The sequence below is a fragment of the Mytilus edulis genome, chromosome 2 (genome assembly GCF_963676685.1).
Source record: "Mytilus edulis chromosome 2, xbMytEdul2.2, whole genome shotgun sequence".
NCBI classification, from domain to species: domain Eukaryota; kingdom Metazoa; phylum Mollusca; class Bivalvia; order Mytilida; family Mytilidae; genus Mytilus; species Mytilus edulis.
In genome coordinates this window covers 69822325-69842207 of record NC_092345.1, presented here as the reverse complement: position 1 = coordinate 69842207, position 19883 = coordinate 69822325, and the positions used below count along the sequence as shown (strand labels likewise).

Sequence of the window (19883 nt, the reverse complement as noted above, 5' to 3'; positions counted from 1 at the left end):
ATTTTTTCATCCTAGCCCCCCCATAAAAATCAAATGGTAGCTCCCTTAGACTAGTGTGACCAATTCACAATTAGTTTCCGTTTTCTAACTTTGGTTTGTCTCCATCAATTAACATATTCATTGTTACAAAACTCCTACACACTGCTTATTACTAGCATCCTTAATCAAATATAAACGTTATATGCGAGCGGGGCTAAAGCGTGAGGATCAATTGCCCAAATGAGTCTGCTACACTGTTCTGCAACTACAAAGACTTTTTCTCTATCACACTACTAGCCATCATTTATAGACTACAAGTTCATATGGGTCATTGATGGGAGTGCGTCTGGCTCTTAAACAATGGACTTTGATAGAGGAAAACATGTACACCCACTGCCCGGCGATATGGACAAAACTCATACCTCATAAAGAATATGATGCATTCCCATCGAGAAAATGGAAAAAGCCATACTCCAGAAGTCCCAAAACCGAAACTATCTAACGTACTTTATTCAAAAAAGTTCAGTTAAGTGGCAAGAAAATATAATTTTGGTCGTCAATGTTATCATACAGCTATTTGCAGTTTAATCGTAAAACAGCTGTTAATATACAATAATAGTGCATTGACTTGACATATCAACGATATAAGGATGAGGCTTAGAAACGGGGAAATGCGAGGCTGTGCCGAGCTATTTTCCCGTTTCGGGCCGAATCCTTATACCGTTGATATGTCAAGTCAATGCACTATTATTGTCTTTATACTGCAATCTAAAAAAAAAACATTTTCAATTGTTGTCTAATGCGTTAAGGTTATTTATTTGATTTAAATACTGGGGGAAATCCCCTTTAAAAAAGGCCTCATATCATGCTCGCGGAGAAATATACAACACAATGAAACGTACATTTACCTGTTGATACCCACACTCGATGGTGAACGAAAGCGTTTGAGTATGGACTAAAATATCAACCATAAGCATAAAACATAATGATTTATAGGTTGCAAAAAAAAAAAAAATTAACCAATGAAATATGTTTTTCCAATAAATTCAAAATAAACAAGGTTAAGTCGTTCCACGCATCGTTGTATGCATTGGAAACAAAAACAGGTTGAAGAGGTCGTATGAATAATTAATGGATTTTTTGGTTTCATGTTGCTAAGTTTTAAGTTCTAAAAAGTATTATGTAGTTTGTCTTGTCGTCGTTTTTCGTTTTTCTTCGTGGTCGTTTTATTTTTACTTTTGGTATTTATTGTTCGCTTGGTATATTTTTCAAGTTAGTCTGGAATAAAAAAAAAAAAATAGTAGTTGCAGTTTTAAGAAAGCTCTCGGGAATTATCGAGTTTATCTGTGTCAAAAACCTTACATTATTATAGCATGACTGGATTACTATAGTTTAGTTTAAGCATATTAATTTATAGTGGATCATGAGTGGGAAACAAGTTCTTCAACTTATACTAAGCTCTTTCCATTTTGCAGGTGCGAGTGTTGCCTTGTTGCGGCATTAGCCTGCTCTTTTCAATATCTATAATGATGTCTTTTACGTGCAAGAGATGTGGCTCTCTCTTAGCACGGGTCAGTCTCTTCTGATGTTCTATCATCGTTTCCTCAAGACCATACTCACAAATGGTGCCAAGGGAGAGCCTAAAATTCCGTCTTGAAATTTTCATACCGAAATGGGAATCGAACCAGAAACCTTTGTGTCAGTAGTCCGATGCACTAAACACCACACCACGGCTCTGACTGGATTACTATTTAACGTGCAGTGGCAAGTTAAATATATAAAATATACGTTGATAGCGGGTCTTCCCATGGATAGAAACAAGTGCCTGTGCACACAAATTACCAGTGTAAAACCATTCTAAAAGGAAATCAAACGGTCTTATCTAACGATAAACTCTTATGAATCACACCAACAAACGAAAACGACTAAACATCAGGTTTCTGACTTAGGAGAGATGCAAACAAATGCAGCGGGGTTAAACGTTTCAATAGGTACCAACCTTCACCCCTACCCGACCATTATTTGCTATGACTCGTAATCGGCTGTCTTTGAGGGAGAAACAGTAAATACCAATTTCCAAGGTTTTTGTTTGTCTTGACCTGGGCGAGTGTGCATGTCATATCTCTGGCGTTGATAAATCTTTTTATACTGTAATTGAGTGTCATACTATACAGATACAGCCTTACAGGCATGGCTATGCTGTATCTGTATACTATACAGATATCGCGTTTAAGCTCCGCTCACTGCCTGACTAGTGTTGAATGCACCTGCGTGACCTCAGAAAGTGTATTGCATTCGCATTCCAATGTGAACTAACGATTACTTTTATAAATTCTGTTTGTTTTCAAACTTTTTTGTAGAGCAATAAGAATTAAACCAATTTTCTGATAACAGACTAACATGAACAGCAGTATTTTTAAAGTCGACAATCATCGATTTCAAAACTTGAATGTTTACATGTGTAACAAATTCAATCATGTCGATTTCAGCATGCATGTTAAGTGAAATCAATGTCAAATTCAGTTCAAAATTCTGAAGCTTAGGACAAATTGTACACTTCTGTTTCAAATTGGACACCTGATTTTTAGGCTCGTAGAAATACATCTGATACAGCTGACAACAAACACTTAAGTATTGAATGCTCTTTTTTGTAAATTTATTGGGGTGTAAAAGCGTTGACCGAAGTACATTTTGTATGAAGCGCGGAAGCGCTTCATACTTAAAATGTGCGCACGGTCAACGCTTTTACAACCCTATAAAATTACAAAAAAAAGCATTCAATACTTATAATTACATTTTTACCTATAGGATCATGAAAACACGCCTTTTATCAAGTTTTTATTTCATTTACCTGTGCACTTTATTGTGGGACCTCGTGTCATCATGTATGAGAAGTTTTATTGAGTGATACAACTGCTTAATTAGCCAATCAGAATAACCTATTGTAATGAAACATACATCCAATGTAATTATATAAAAAAGGAAGAGAAAAATACAATGAAAACAAGAACATTCCTGAATATACGTGATTGAGGTTGCTTTTGAATATCTATATTTAAAAGGTAAACGGACGCTGTTTCCACTCTTATATTAACCTCTTGTATTTTTGACACGGTAAACATGGTAAATATAACAATTTATCAATTAGTATTTCCTATGCTTCTAGCCAATGAGAAAACTGATTTTTTTTTAGTTATATAATAAAACTTTTGATCACACTTTTGACACACTTTACCACAGTCCGATGGAAGGATGAAATAAATGGGTCATGATTTTATCACACCTGTTTTTCCGTAATGTGAATAAAAAAATATACGATAATATTCAACAGCAAATACATATAACAAAAAGAAATCTCAATGGATAATTTTATTACTAAAGTTTATATACAGTTTTAGATATTATAATGTCACTTATATACATAGAAATATAAAGCGAAGACATTTGGTTGTTTAAAACATCAGTTGTCAAGCTATTAACACAAATTTGAATTATTAGTGTGAACAATTTATATAAAAATAAAATATGTAAAGATGACAAATGACGTAGCTGTTTGTCAATGAAATATATATATAAGAATTGCAAATATTCTTCATATTAGAGAAAGGCAAGTCAAAGTAAAAATTCATATTTTTTCTAATTTTTTTAAGGACTGTTTAACTAAATCTTATTAGACGTTCACAAATAAATAAACAATGGATAAAAGAGAACATCAAGAAATATAAGTAACAAATACATTTTACTTGATAAAACCAAACAAAAATATTTGCAAAAGAAGCTATTCATTTGACTTAACTTTTTTGCGTAAAACTTTACTTTGTGCCCGGTTTAGAAAAGAAAATTATTTCTTGTTCGTTGCTCTTTTTTGTGATAATCAAGTCTAACAAGGCCTTATAACTATCATTTATTAATTTTTGATGCTACACAACGCCGTGAGTGTGAAGATAAAGGTAGTATATTTGGCTAGCCTGTTTATAACTGAACCATGAAATCATTATAAGGTTAACTATACTACCTCCTTTTTGAGTAGTCGAATTATATTGGTTATCTGTCAGTGTCTGAATAGTCTTTACTCTTAAAAGGAGGATAGTACACTTTACATTATTATGACTTCATGGTTAAGCTAGCAAGCAAGCTAATCAATGATATTACATTTACCTTCACACTCTCGACATTTTGATGTAAACTTTTTGATGTTATACCAGTTTCCCAGGTAGAATAATGTGTGTTACATCCCAGCTCGGGTGATCTCAGCCGGATCACCCCAGTTTGAGTTTCTTTGGTATGCATGCCATTTTGGCGGGAATGTCAAATCCACTATAAAACTTGTAATTATTTATATCAAAATCCACGTAGAAAAGACCTTTAGCATATCAAGCCACGACACATACCACTACACCAGGATGACTGGATACGAACTCACAGTAATTTAACATACTTAAAGGAAGCAAGATCTTTTTTATAAGTTGGGCGAGTTGGCAGACCTTTATTCAGTGGGGTTTAAACCTTTTTTGTTAATAAGTGAGTTGTCAGACTGATTGTTCAATTTGTTATAGGTTAGACAATACTTAGTCACGTTTTATGGAGATTTAAGCCCAAGGCGAAGCATACAACATAACCAAATATTATCTGACCAATTTAGAACATATTCACACTTTCGAGTGACCTTACAAAATTGTCCTTTCCCATTGTTATATTCAAACCTAAATAAGAGTTAACTTTTTATAATGAACTAAATGACTAAAATGTAAAACATAGGTAATCATCATTTCAATGGATAAATGGAATGGATAAAACTCTCTGTATAAATATTTTAATTCAGACCATTCAACATTTTAAAATGCTCACTTTTTTTTGATAAATTTACATGTATTTGTGTTTCTCCGAAAAAAATAATCTCTGCTTTATATATCAGTAGTCTTGCATTGTTTTCTTGAAAGAAAAAAATCCCTCAAATGTCAGGTATATAAATTAAATAAGTATTATTTTACCTACATCTTTACCCAAACTGTTTCTGTTTATTCTATATATGTGTAACTTTAGAAAATGCATGTAATTTTGCAAAATTCATTTTTTTTTTTAACTTTTGCCGCAGTCTTGCATGGAAAACCATGTACTATGAAAATTAGAGGGTGAACTGACTTTTCATTGGAGGAGAAGGGGTGAGTATGTTCAAAATTTTACACTTTTTCAAGAGTGGGGCGATTTTATTGTAAAGTGTCGATATAATATGGGCCGATTGGCAATCGTATATAAGGGTTGTGTGGCGTTCTAAACTAGGTTTTATGAATTGTAAATGTTTTTTCATCTAATCTAAAACAGCTGGGATGTAAAATAGTTATCCCACTCGGGCTTGGTGTGACAGTGTTAGATCACCCTGTGGTCTCCGGCCATCGGGGTGATCTTACACTGACACACCGCGTCCTTGTTGGATAACTATCAATTGCACATGTGTCTGTCCCAAGTCAGGATTGCAGTGTTGATTGTGTTACTGATCGTCCATTTTTATTGTTGTTTACAAAGATACAGCTTTGTACATAAATCTTAAATCTATTTCTTAATGTTTTTTATTTCTGTTTTGTCAACCCATGATGGTTTTGAGTACCCTTCCCATTTCACAAGTACTTCTGTCTTATTGTTTTTCTTCTTCCTTTCTTTAATTATTTTGTCAATGGTATAAAGTTCATCTAAAAATAAAAAAAAGTAAAGAAATTAGTACAGACAAGCAATAATTTCAAGTTAATACACTTAGATTTGAATAAGTAAATAACGTATCCATGGGATATATGTATTCATGAGAAAAAGATTAGAAACAATTTACAAACGATGAATTTACTGACTGCAGGTGTAGGTTGAGATGGCTGTCAATACTCAGAGGAAGGCTTTCCAGTTTTTAATTCTTCGTGGAAATAATGGGTTAATTTTTAAATTGTTATTTGGATAAAGAGTTGTCTCATTGGCACTCGCACGACATCTTCCTATATCTAAAGAATGATTGTTGGCGTATACTATTCGCGTTCTGCAGGATGGAATCTGATATGAGACACATGCATATTCCAGGACTGTCGGAGCGGTTGTCTGTTTTTGTGATTGCGATGAGATTTGTGTGATTTTGTAAAACATAACAAGGCGTGCATCTGGTTCTTCTGTGTACAAGGTCTCTCCATTTTAAGTAATCAATCGTGCCACTAACACTTGAGGGAAAACGATACTATTACATTTTCCCAGCATTAGGTTGACCTTTTGTGTACCCAAGGCAGGTGAAGGAAGTCAAATTAGTAGTGCTGTGATTGGATGTAAGAGTACAGTATATTTTTATTTTTCTATGAATTACTGCAGTGTGTATATTTACCATATAAATTTTGAAACCTATTGAAATATTTTCTAGAAAATTATTCGAAAAGAGGGCTGTATTCAGATTAAAAATACTGATTTTAACAGGGAAGGTAAAGTAAGCACTTATACAAGTTAAAGATAAAAACCTTCTGTAGGGTCGAACAATTCCTGTTTGGAAGTATCCAATAAAAGTGGACTCAGCAAAGCGACGTCCTCCGAAGATAAGTCTGTGTCTATACGAAAATGAAACTTCAATGTAATATGTTATACTTCAAATTGTATAGATTTATACACATACTAAATACTTAGACTATTTACTGGATTTGTAATCACATAAGCAACACGACGGGTGCCACATGTGGAGCAGGATCTGCTTACCCTTCCGGAGCACCTGAGATCACCCCTAGTTTTTGGTGGGGTTCTTGTTGTTTATTCTTTAGTTTTCTATGTTGTGTCATGTGTACTATTGTTTTTCTGTTTGTCTTTTTCATTTTTAGCCATGGCGTTGTCAGTTTGTTTTAGATTTATGAGTTTGACTGTCCCTTTGGTATCTTTCGTCCCTCTTTTATAAGTATATACATGATATATAAGTATACAGATGTACAAGAAAAAAAGAATGTTTAATTATTCAATATTTAAATCAACACACGTTATGTTAAGACATCTGCTGATTAATCTTGTTCTTTGATTTAGGACTTATTGTTAAGCGTGAATTAAGACTGCAAATCATTTAATGCTTTAGTAATTGCCACTCAATTTAATACAGTTATTATAAAGAATAATGACTAGAAAACAATCTTTATGACTTAAATGGTATACCTTCAGTACTACTCTCATTCTTTTCCAGTTTTCTTTTAGCATCTGAAATATAATAAATAAATCAAGTTCCGACTAATCGAGTATCACAATTCCATTTTACGGCATTACCATTGGTTATCGTTAGGTAATTGATTATTTTCAACGGATAAGACGATGTACAATTGGTTCATGGTAAAATACATTTCTGTGAATCCTTTAATAATATACAAAATACTCACACAATTTAATTAGACAACTTTTTTCGATAAAATTTCATTACATTCTGAAGTATACAAAAGTCTTTGAATTTCGTGGCCACTGGAAAGTACAAATTACGTCATACTGGAATGTGCAAAAGACTAGGTGCATATTTCTAGGAATTATATTTAACATAACGAGATCGTTGACCATAGGCGATATAGGTTTAAAAATGTGAAAATTTGATATCAATTGACATCAGCTCTCTTTATTTAATTCAAATATAGTAATAAGAAACTTGCCAAACTGATATTTAATTATCACTTGTTCTGAAACCGATAAATATACTATATAGCTGTTGATTTGTGTGTCATCTTGGTCTCTTATGGAGAGTTGTCTCATTTGCAATCATACCACATCTTTTTTATTTCTTCTTTTTTTTCCTATTTAAGCGAAATGAAATACTCCAGTTTTCAAAAAAATAATCGAATTCCGTTTATGTTTTAGCAACTATCACTCAATATGAAAAAAGTACTATATACTGGTTATGCGAAATGCAATACTTCAGTTTTCAATATAATAATAAGTTTGCGTTATGTTTTATTAACTCAAACTTAATACACTTGACAAATGTATGGTAGTTCTTCAAAAAAACATATGAGGAAAATTTTCAACGAGGCTATCTTCTGTAAAATGGTACAAGTGTTCGGTAAACTGGAAGTTGTTGAGTGGTGAAACTGAAAACGCATCCCACGGTAAAGCTGACTTATTTAAACCTTGAAAGCAAATTTCAGTAATCTTTGTTATGTAGTTCCTGCGAAAGATGCGACGAAAATATTCATGACACGGGTGGACGTATGGATGGACTGACTGACGGACGGACAGTCAGTCAGAGGTAACACGGTATACCCCTACTTTTTTTAAAAGCGGGGATATCGACCATTACAAGAACAAAATATTTATGACTTAGTGTTATACCTTCATTACACTCGTTCGTATCCTTATTTCTGTTAGCATCTGAAAAATATCATAACTTTAGTAGACAGAACACTATATTACAATAGACAAATAAAAAAAAAACGTTTCTATTCTAATAACGATGGACTGGTAATTTGTATATATGTTGTGTACAAGTTGTAATGTTGTACAAATTATAATTTGTACAGAATTTTTGTACAAGTTATCAGTGTTTTGTGACCTGCTGAACAAAAATAGATGATGCAAGCACACAGTCTTATGCTCCGTATACTTTTGCCAATTTTTTACAACTTCATGATACAGTCTAATACTGAGCATTGATACAAAAACATTATAAGACCTCACAAAGATTTTGTATAGATATGAATATGGTATAAGGAAAACAATAAAATTAGAATTTAAACCATTCAGGTATCCTCATTTCCAGTTTGAAGGCAATGATAATAGCACTAAATGTTAGGCTGACGTATATTTTTTTGAATTGAAAACATTACACTGGTACATTTTATAAGTTAAAACCTGTATCACCTGTTGCAAGAAGGTAGGTGTCAAAAAACTTATAACTTGTACAAAAACCCTGTACAAATTATAATTTGTACAAACTTACATCTTGTACACAACATATATAACTGACAAATAAAGAATATCAACTTTTACAATCATAATATATATAAGGACAATGACCCATATCAATTGTCAAAAGAATTTTTTCTATCGATTTCTTATCTATATTGCTGATCATTTTTGCATATTATAGTATGTTTTTGTCTCCTTAACTTTTCTCAAAAATGAAGAATGAATGGCTTATTTCATTATCTTTGCTTTCCTGTGTTCTTTTTACAGCTGAAAAATATCATGACCTTTGGTTATCAGAAGAATATTCTAGTTACTTGTCATTAATTTGGTAAATGTTATGTGGTGACTAGCCCTATAAACCGGAATGCAGGACGATGAGGTGCATGCAGATTTTTTGTTTATATGCTGAATATTGTAGGAAATTAATTTATCGAACATTTTTTAAGACAAAAGAAAAAAGACGGTGGACACTAGATAAAGGCGATGGTTATCAAAAGTACCAGGATTATAATTTGATACGTCAGATGGGTGCCAGGTAATTACCTTTAGCTCTTATATATAAGGTCATGTTTGTTTAATAAGCCTACAATATATTATGTCTACCTGTGCTCGCAAATATACTAGTCCCAGCTGTACTACATCCTGTTTTTTCCAAGACAGTGCTGTTGTGAACTATTTAAAAAAAAAAAAGTAAAATGTAGTTTACAAAAACACAAACGCTAATACAGGTTGTAGTTACCAAGTTAAACAAATGTTGTGTATGTGTAGATACGGTCACATTTTTTCAAATGAAAATCCAACAAACATATGTACGTAGAAAAATGTTTATAGATCGTAGTATTTAAACAAACGATCACCTTATTCGTTTTTCTAAGCTGATGACATCATTTTGCAAGGGTTTGAGCGGTGCACTCTTCTATTAAAGCTTAAACATATAGATGCTGTCAATCAAATACAACGATTTACAAAATTGATGATGAAACACAACTTTTTTACGATTTAAATGAAATACATTTATTTCTCGCTTTATTTTCCTGTATTCTTGGCATGGACTTTAGTTGTCAGAAGAATATTCAAGTTACTTGTCATTAATTTGGTAAATGTTAAAAGTGGTGACTAGCCCTATATAGTGGAATGCAGTTTAATGCAGATTTTTGTTCATATGCTGGATATTCTTGAAAATTTATCAACATTTTTTACATACATTTGCTAAGAATGCCTAAGCAAATATGTTGAAGTTATAAGGACAAACGAGCACATTTGTTCATATTGATAGTATATTAAGAAATTGCAATTTAAAATAAGCAGACGGATCAATTCCCGTATGCGAATTTACAAACCATAGCCAGATATAGTTTTGAGAGTTTTGATCAGTAAATAAAAGTTTTAAAACAACGAGAAAAATGACGGTGGACACTAGATAAACTGTTAAGGTGATGGTTATCAAAAGTACCAGGATTATAATTTGATACGTCAGATGGGTGCTAGGTAATTCCTTTAGCTCTTATGGTTATGTTTGTTTAACTAGCCTATTAAAACAATATTGTGTCTACCTGTGCTCACAAACATACTTTTCCCAGCTGTGCTACAACCTGGTTTTTCCAAGACAGTGCTGTTGTGAACTATTTCAAAGAAAAGGGAAATGTACTTTAAAAAACCATTCTAAAATAAGTTACAGTTACCAAGTAGAAAATTGTTGAGTTTGTGTAGATACCGTCACACTTTTTCAATGGAAAATCCAACTAACTATGGTTAACATATGTATGTAAAAAATGATTATTGCTTTTATATTGAAAACAAAAACAAAAGCAAAATGTATAAGCATCTCTGGGTTCAGTTAAAATGACACATTTTAAAATGTGTCCATTAGATAACATTTTAACTTGGGTTAATTGTGTCAATGTGTCGAATAAAAAGAAAGTATGGTAAACAAACGACCACCTTGATTATTTTTCTCAGCTGATGACAACATTTTGCATGAGTTTGAATATTGAATCATTCTACCTAAGCTAAAACATATCGATGCTTTCAATTAAATACAGCCATTTACAATATTGATAATGAAACACAATTTCTTTATGAATTTAATGAAATACCTTTATTTCTCGCTTTGCTTTCCTGTGTTCTTTTTACAGCTGAAAAATATCATGACCTTTGGTTATCAGAAGAATATTCTAGTTACTTGTCATTAATTTGGTAAATGTTATGTGGTGACTAGCCCTATAAACCGGAATGCAGTTGAATGCAGATTTTTGTTAACATACCGAATATTCTAGAAAATTAATTAACCGACATATTTTACATACATTTGGAATTGCTAAGAAATACTTTCTGCATTTGAAAATGCCTGTATACCAAGTCAGGAATATGACAGTTGTTGTTCTTTCATTTTTGATGTTTTGTCATTTGATTTTGCAATGTGATTACGGACTGTCCGATTTGATTTCCCCTGAGTTCAGTAATTTTGTGATTTTACTTTTTTCCAAGACAGTGCTGTTGTGAACTATTTCAAAGAAAAGGAAAATGTACTTTTTTTTTTAGAAAATGTTAATACATGTTATAGTTACCAAGTTAAAACTGTTGAGTATATGTATTATTTAAAACAATCAAAATAATAATATAAGTAAGCATCCCTGGGTTCAGTTAAAATGACACAAACTAAAATGTGTTCTTTGATAACACTTTTACTTGGGGTTAATTGTGTCAATGTGTTGAACAAAAATAAAAGGCTAGTAAACTAACTCTCCTACTTAGTATATTGTTTTTCTTACCAGATGACAGCATGTTGCGAGGGGTTTGAGCGGTGTACCTTTCTACCTAAGCTAAAACATATAGATGCTGTCGATTTTACATACAGCCACTTTCAATATTATTAATGAAACACAATTTCTTTACGATTTTAAATACATACCTTCATTTCTTGCCTTGCTCTCCTGTGTTGTTTTAACAACTGAAAAATATCATGACCTATTATTCAAATTACTCGTCATTAATTTAAGATGTTAAATAGTGACTAACCCTATAAAAGTAAGTAAGTAAATTGTTTATTATAGTACCATGTGTAAATCAGCATTAATATATAAATTTATACAAAATTTAATCACATATATAATACACTTGGCCCAATGGACCAATAAGTCACCTTTTACTTTCATTTCAATATAAATGTTCTAATATCAAAACTGATATATATAAACTGCAATACAGTTGCATGGTTATACGTATGCTGAATATTCTAGAAAATTAATTTATTGAACATTTTCTGCATACATTTTGAATTGCTAATAATACCATTTTGACAAGCAGATGAATAAATTCAAGTTTTCGAATTTTCAAAGATAGACAAATATGGTTCACAGATAAAATTGTGTCCATTAGATAACCTTTTTACTAGGGGTGTAATGGTCAATGTGTTGAATAAAAAAAAGCATGGTAAATAAACGACCGCTCTATAATGATTTAAAGCCTGCCAATTGATTGATTGTCGTTATATTGATACCAAAATCGGAAAATTCAAAAGAAAACACGTATGTTTTAGCCAATCAGTATCATTTTAAGATTTGAAAATTCTATAGGTTTGCTACTTAGACCTCTGGTCAACCTAGCCCTCATTCTTTTTTTATTCAATTTACTCTACAAAAAAAATAATCACTTTCTTATGTAGAATAAAATACCTTCATCTATGGTTTGGTTCTGTGGATTTTGTCTGTAAGTAAAAGAATTATGTAACAAAAAGAATTGAATAAAGTGTAGATCCTAGTAATGAAATGAAGCCATAAACATATACATGTGTAGTACATGTAATAATCCAATTATATTTTTAAAATGTATACTTTTATTATGTTTTATGTTTTATGTGTGCATATATATTTAACGTGTGCATATATATTTAACACGCAAAAACGTGCAAGATTCCCCCAAACGTGTCTACGCCAAAATCGTGCCATACATATCCAATAATTGTTAAACGCTAAAACGTGTCTACTGCTAAACGCCAGAATGTCTCACGTCCTTTAGCGCTTATGTTTTATCATGGGGGATACAGTTGATAAGGTAGTCATTTATATGGATAAGTTTGTTCAATGCAGGTTGTTAATAAATATCATAATAGCAAATTTAAGCTGTAACATATGAATGACTAACATTTTCTTATTGTTTAGTTTCAATTACTTATGCTCATTTAGAGCAAACATACAAACAATTATAGTGCAGTTGAATGAGTTAATCGTTTACTCTGTAAATAATTATTATGTGTAACAAATAAACTCCCATGATGCCTTTTCTATTAATCCGACGGCGGGCTATCAGCAAAATTGACTTATATAACGTTTACTATTTGTACGTCATATTAATGCATGAACAACACAAGCTCAGCTTCATACCAAATGCATGTCATGGCTAAGCGTCATACTAAATGCACAACAGTTTTTAATCCCGCCTAAAAAGAAAAGAAACATCCAATTCTTTTTCGAGCGAATGTGTATATTATCTTTTAATACGTTTTTGTATCTTATATGTGTCTAACATAATGCTAACTTGTTTACCGAATTTTAAACTCTATGTTTGAATCCAGCATGGTCTTCAGTGTTTTGATCCCATACCAGCTGGGATCTTTCAGCCCAACATTGTCCGGCAATCCCTGAATCTCTACGTCCACTTTTCCATCCTTGACATCTTTGTATGGGCATTTTGTTGAAGTTGATGTTTTTGCTTTGATAATATAAAAAAAAAAAATGAAGTAAGGAATCGATATACTAAAGTAAGAGAAAGAAAAAAAGCATTTACTTTACTAATAAAATTCTTTGATTTTTAAAAAGTGATTCTTTGTAGAAACTAGAAGATATTAATGAACATTTAGCAACAGGACAACTTTCACTAAAAGCTAAATATTTTTCTTCTTTGTTGAGTCTAAGTTTGAGTTAAATAATGAGATGTCAAATTAAAAACTTACAAAACATATTTTTTTTTTATAAAAGAGGGACGAAAGATACCAAAGAGACAGTCAAACTCATAAATCTAAAACAAACTGACAACGCCATGGCTAAAAATGAAAAAGACAAACAGACAAACAATAGTACACATGACACAACATAGAAAACTAAAGAATAAACAACACGAACCCCACCAAAAACTAGGGGTGATCTCAGGTGCTCCGGAAGGGTAAGCAGATCCTGTTCCACATGTGTCACCCGTCGTGTTGCTTATGTGATAACAAATCTATAAGATTCCTTAGGAAAATATATTGAATAGAGATACTCCCCTTTTTGGTGATTTTTTATTTTTGTAAATAACGCAAATCAAGCTGACTGTTATCAATAATTTATCCTCCAGAAAACTTATGTTTCTTATTGTAATGATTGTTTCACTTATAGCATATCAGATGTGTGTTCAGTTTATGTTTTTTTGTTTTCTCTCTACATTACTTACCCCATGCAGTATTGACCTGCTTCCTCACCAGCTGTTGGAGATCTTTCTTATCTAAATCTTTTGATCCAACTTGTGTTTTTCCTGTTAAAAAAAGATGATGGTGATGAGCCGGATCTTTTACGCGCTAGTTCACTAGGTAACAGTGGAACAAATCATTCTACCTAGTAGGCGGCGTTAGTTTGACTCCGAAACTACCAATAATTTACATACTCCTATATGCACAGGTATTAGCAGAGAAGTAGCAAATACCAATTGTCAATTCTCAAACTTGTTATATTGACAATCAAATTGGCTATTTATTGCCGTTTCGACAATTACCATTTACAAACAAAAACACAAATAAGAGTGAAATATTTCCTTATAGCAGCCAACTCTTATAAAAAAAAATTAAACCATCATCATTTACATAAAATACCTGTCACATAAGTTTGGAAGTTTTCCTGCAGTTTCCTGTTAAAAAACGACAGTGCTCCTCTTGAGGAAAACACCACTGGGTTCACCTCCTCCGTCGGGTCAACTCCGAACCCCCCAATCTCAAACCCCACTGATTCCAGTACCTCACACTGCAATTACAAATTTATAGATAATGTAAGTTGATTTCACAATACAAAGGTGCTGCACCGCATTAAATAAATTCGAAACGATCATTTTTTTACTGTTAAGTGACAACTATATAAGATAGATCCATCCATCCACCAAGGCTGACTTATATACATAGACAATAATTAAGGTTATTTATTTGATTTAGATATTGGGGGAAATCTCCTTTAAAAAGTCCTCGTATCATGCTCGCGGAGAAATATACAACACAATGAAATGTACATTTACCTGTTGAATGGTGAACTAAATCGTTTGAGTATGGACTAAAATATCAACCATAAGCATAAAACAATAATTTATAGGTTGCAAACAAAAAATATTAACAAATGAAATTTGTGTTTCCAATAATTGCAAAAGAAACAAGGTTGAGTCGTTCAACGCATCGTTGTATGCATTGGAAACACGGACAGGTTGAAAAGGTCGTATGAAGAATTAATGGATTTTTTTGGTTTCGTGTTGTTCTAGAACACTTGACCACCTAGGCTGTATAAAACGCTTTATGTGGCTTGGTGTTTCCTTTTCTCGAAAGTTTTTTCTAGAGTTTTGACACAGTACATTCTATATATTGTCTGTGTACGTAATGTGATATTTAAACATTTCTTCTCTGTTACTTTTTTGTGATTATCATAAAGTATATATGTAATAATTTTGAGTTATTCGTAATTATAATTCGGTAACATTTTAATCTGATCATGATTAATAAGATAATGATCTTTTAATCTGATCTTAGACTGTTAGTTTTGATATATGCTTGCGGCAAAACCATAACAATGCTAATGATCTGATATTAGAAATAATATTACTGCCTATAATAAAATATTGAATCTATATCATTGCAAGTATTTCATGTAATAAGAATGAGAAGTATACATAAACTTTTATTTTCTTAAAAATCTGTAGTCGTTGAAATTCACCGAAGATAAGAAATTACCGCTGCATGTATTGCCTTCAAATTGAAGGCAATCACTCCTTCTCTGTCTTGTCCCTTGAATGGGTCGGCCCTTATTTCCTCAGCCTGCTTTGCATAGGTTTCTTTCGCCGCAGTGCTTTTTTTCCTCCACTCTGTGGCAACATGTTGAAGATAAGTCTTCCCATCCATCGATCCTAAAGTTTATACAAAAAAAATATGTTTATTCTTTTTATTCGCAGTCGTAAAGTATAAGCCATTTAACAAAAATTGAAAAGTATAGTGCACAAAATAAGAAACACCAGAGGAAAAATACGCACATAAAAAGGAAGACCATTATACATGTTTAATTTACCTGACAACTTAATGTCCTGATGTGTAAAATCAATATATATAAGCCTGTATGACAAGTGAAAAGTACAAGTGTCCAATGAAATTGACAAAAAAATATACTTAATGACCAGAGAAACGCACCACTTCCATTTTACGAATAAGAAGGTTAAATATGACGTAGAATATATATTTGTAAATACCGTTTACATCAATTGTTTAAATAGTGAACAACAAAGTTATTTTCAAAGAGTACATTATTGTTTTTTTTTCTCCTACTTATATTCTATTTTATAAATATTTCTTTCAAATCGGTGAAATCTGTCTGTTTCACGTTATTGTGATTTACTCTATGAAAATGATTTAGTTTTAACACCAATTTACCTTTAAAAGCAATAATTCATATGAAATATTTAAAATTATTATACCATAGTATGTTTTTTGTATTAAAAAATAATATAGTAGTTCTGTTAATAATTCTTTTTATAGTCTATTGTCCAGTCAATAGTTTCAAAGACTATTACCCCGGATAGTAGTTTTAAAATCATAATTCCCGTACTTTTTTGTGCTTATTTTGTTTTGGACAGTAATATGTCATTAACTTTTCTGTTTGGATTTGTGTGCTTGGCAATGTAAAAACCTGAAATCGTAAAAAGTATATAATCTGTTTGTGTCGATTGAAGGACAAATTATAAAGAGAAAGAAAATCTTCGCGCGCATTTTTGAAAGATCTACAAAATAGTAACTTATTTATAGCATGGGTCTGTCGTCATATTCTAAAATTGTATTTCGGTTTAGTGTACTTTAGCTAGAATAATATGCACGGAAAGTTTAACACAAGTATTATTACTCTTGATTGCAAATAATGAATTATTTAGATATACAACACGGACTATAAAAACCATAAAAAACGTATTGTTCATCTTGTGTGTGACAATTTTCTTTTCTTTCAACAACAACCCGACCATAGAACAGACAACAGCAGAAGGCCACCAAGAGGTCTTCAATGCAGAGAAAAATTCCCGCACCCGGAGGCGTCCTTCAGCTGGCCCCTAAACAAATATATATACATATACTATAGTTCAGTGATAATGAACGCTATACTAAACTCCTATGACTGTTTTTCATTATAATAAAACACCTAATGACTGGTTGTGCGGGTAATATCAAGTATGTTGTCCCTTCGCAAACCAACTATTTCTCTCGGCTTCGCCTCGAACAATGGTTGGTATTTCAGGGACAAAAAGCTTACTATTTCCATCATATCCAGTCAAAAGGTGTAAACAAATTTTCTGTGTAGATTCAACAATGTCAATTGTGTTTGCTTAATAAGCAGTTTCATATGAATAACGTGTAACGCCAAATTATACTAATTTGATAAAAAATAACCTCGTTCAACACTTCTTGCAAATAAGGAGTATGAATTTGGCCCCTTTGTCAATATTTTTGACTTTTTTACAGTTTGTCCACCTTGTCTTCTAGATTCTTTAGCATTTCGATTGCCAATCCATTCCTACAATCAGAAGTATAGTATAAAAAAGTTATTTTTTTGTACAATTTTTACAGAAACAAAATTCTTTAATATAAAAAAAACACACCTTTATTTTAATTGCTTCTAAATACTAGATCTAGATAAGTGGAAGCATTAATCCGAATGTTATGAATAGATAACAAGTGCATTGACTGGCATTACAACAATGTCAGAATGGACAGAAAAACAGGTGGAATGCGAGGCTCTGTCGATTATTTTCCATCGTTTTGTTTATAGCTGACTATGCGATATGACCTTTGATCATTGTTAAAGGCCGCACTGTGTTTCAGTTGTTTTAAATTTCAGTGTCATTCAGTCAATTGTTGAAAGTTGTCTGATTGGCAATCATACCAAATCTTCTTTTTATTTTATATACGCACACAATATAAACGTGACTTCTATCTTTATAACGAAAATTGAATTGTTTATAAATCAGGCCGCTGGTATCATATTGGATTTTATTTGATACCTATAAAATAGTGTTATGCCGTGATTTCCAAGGCTAGAAGGTAAATTTTGAATGATTGCTTCGGCACCATTTGTTTTTAAAAGTTTGTACTTTTGACAATCATGACACATCTTCATATTTTTATGTTTCGTTTAAAATGAATTATTATGCTAGCTTCAAAATTAAAGATAAATAGTACGCGTTTTAGTTATTTGCCATATTTGATTTATTGGCATTAATTTTTGACATATACTTTATTTTGGATATTTTAAATAATTCACTGAAATCGGTGCTATAAACTGTCCTTGTGTTTATGTGTTATTTGCTAGTTTTGTGTTTTCCCAGTGCATATAATAAACGTATGCAATGTATAAAACCACATTTCCTTTCGTTTTCAAAGTGAATAAGTATGAGTGATTTATAAATCTTTTTTTGTAAAGACAAACATAGTTTTCGTAATAGTACCTTTACTTTTTCTGGTTGCAACTGAAGTTGTAAAGCAACTTCTACAATTGTTTGGTCCTTCCCTGCGGACCGCATGCCAGCTGTCCATGCAGCCTCCAACACTTCAATCATTTCTGCTGTGTAATCAAATCTGGTTCTTTTCTTGACCCAAAAGTATAACGCAAGATCATAAAAATGTGATTGTTTAGTTTTTTTGTTATATTCATATATGACTGGGGTTTGTGTTGCACGATGTATAGTTTCTATGGTGGAAACGGTAAACGCTTTTGTTGAACCCAGTTTTGTAAAAACAAAGTAAAAACATGCAAGTTTAATTTACAGATGTTGCATATATCTTGATATAAACTTTTCATAATGTACGTATCTAGAAGATCATCTTGTCTTTAAACATGTAACTAATTTTAAATTCTCGTTTTTAAATAGATTAGACCATTGGTTTTCACGTTTGAATGATTTTTCACTAGTATTTTTGGGCCCTTTATAGCTTGCTCTTTGACGTGAGCCTATGCTCCGTGTTGAAGGCCGTACCTGGGCCTATAATGGTTTAATACTTTTATAAATTGTGATTTGGATGGAGAGTTGTCTCATCGACACTCATACCACATCTCCCTATATATATCTATAAATTATTTCAATTTTTTGAATGTTTTGTGTTGCGTTTTCTGTCTAATCAGTAAACATATTTTTCCAAGAACGACAGATCCTTAATTCTGTTATTAATTAATAGAGATATCTTATTAACTTATAGAGATATCTTATAAACTAATAGAGATATCTTATTTACTTTCAAATTAAATAAGATATCTTATAAAAATTAAAGATATCTTAATACTTAATAAGATATCTTGTTAAATAAATAAGATATCTTTAAATTTGAAAAAATATAAAAACGGCGTGCTATATAAGGCTGTCGTGATTATTGCGTTTTGCTCGTTCATAGTTATAACTCTGTTTTCATAGGTGTGTTGTTAAGTTTTCAGTTTTTAATGGTGGGTTTTGCAGATTTTTTTTGGACTTTTTATCGTTGTTTCGTATTCCCATTGATTTGTTAGTACGTTTTCAACTAGTATGAGGAGGAATTGTTGGGATCTCGTATAATGACATTCTGCATGTGTATGTGCCTGTCCCAAGTCCGGAATCTACTATTCAGTGGTTTTTGTTTTTAATATGTTACATATTTGCCTTATGTTCATTTTTTGGTACATTAATGATCATTATAGCCTTTAGTTTTATCGTACATTTGTGCTTTCGGTGCAATTAATGTCGGTCTATGCGGTTGGGTGTTTTCTGACTGTAAAAGGCCGTACGTT

The 19883-nt window shown here is 31.9% G+C and overlaps 1 protein-coding gene across 1 annotated transcript; it reads right to left on the bottom strand.

Moving 5' to 3' along the window:
- Window positions 1-5074: 5074 nt before the first annotated feature.
- Window positions 5075-18684, bottom strand: LOC139510988 (uncharacterized). The gene is made up of 15 exons (XM_071297552.1): window positions 18574-18684; window positions 17519-17642; window positions 15824-15996; window positions 14708-14855; window positions 14293-14373; window positions 13410-13575; window positions 12540-12571; window positions 11777-11815; window positions 10962-11000; window positions 10419-10487; window positions 9469-9537; window positions 8290-8328; window positions 7135-7176; window positions 6462-6548; window positions 5075-5666 (listed from the first exon to the last, which is right to left on the bottom strand). The coding sequence occupies exons 1-15, from the start codon at window positions 18682-18684 to the stop codon at window positions 5530-5532; spliced, it is 1356 nt and encodes a 451-aa protein (XP_071153653.1). The 3' UTR covers window positions 5075-5529.
- Window positions 18685-19883: the final 1199 nt, after the last annotated feature.

Coding starts and splice junctions, on each gene's coding strand:
- LOC139510988 (XM_071297552.1), bottom strand. CDS start 18,684: ATGATTGAAGTGTTGGAGGCTGCATGGACAGCTGGCATGCGGTCCGCA. Junction 10,488..10,961: donor AAGCAAAGCGAGAAATAAAG/GTATTTCATTAA, acceptor TCTTTGAAATAG/TTCACAACAGCACTGTCTTG. Junction 9,538..10,418: donor AAGTATGTTTGTGAGCACAG/GTAGACACAATA, acceptor TTTTTTAAATAG/TTCACAACAGCACTGTCTTG.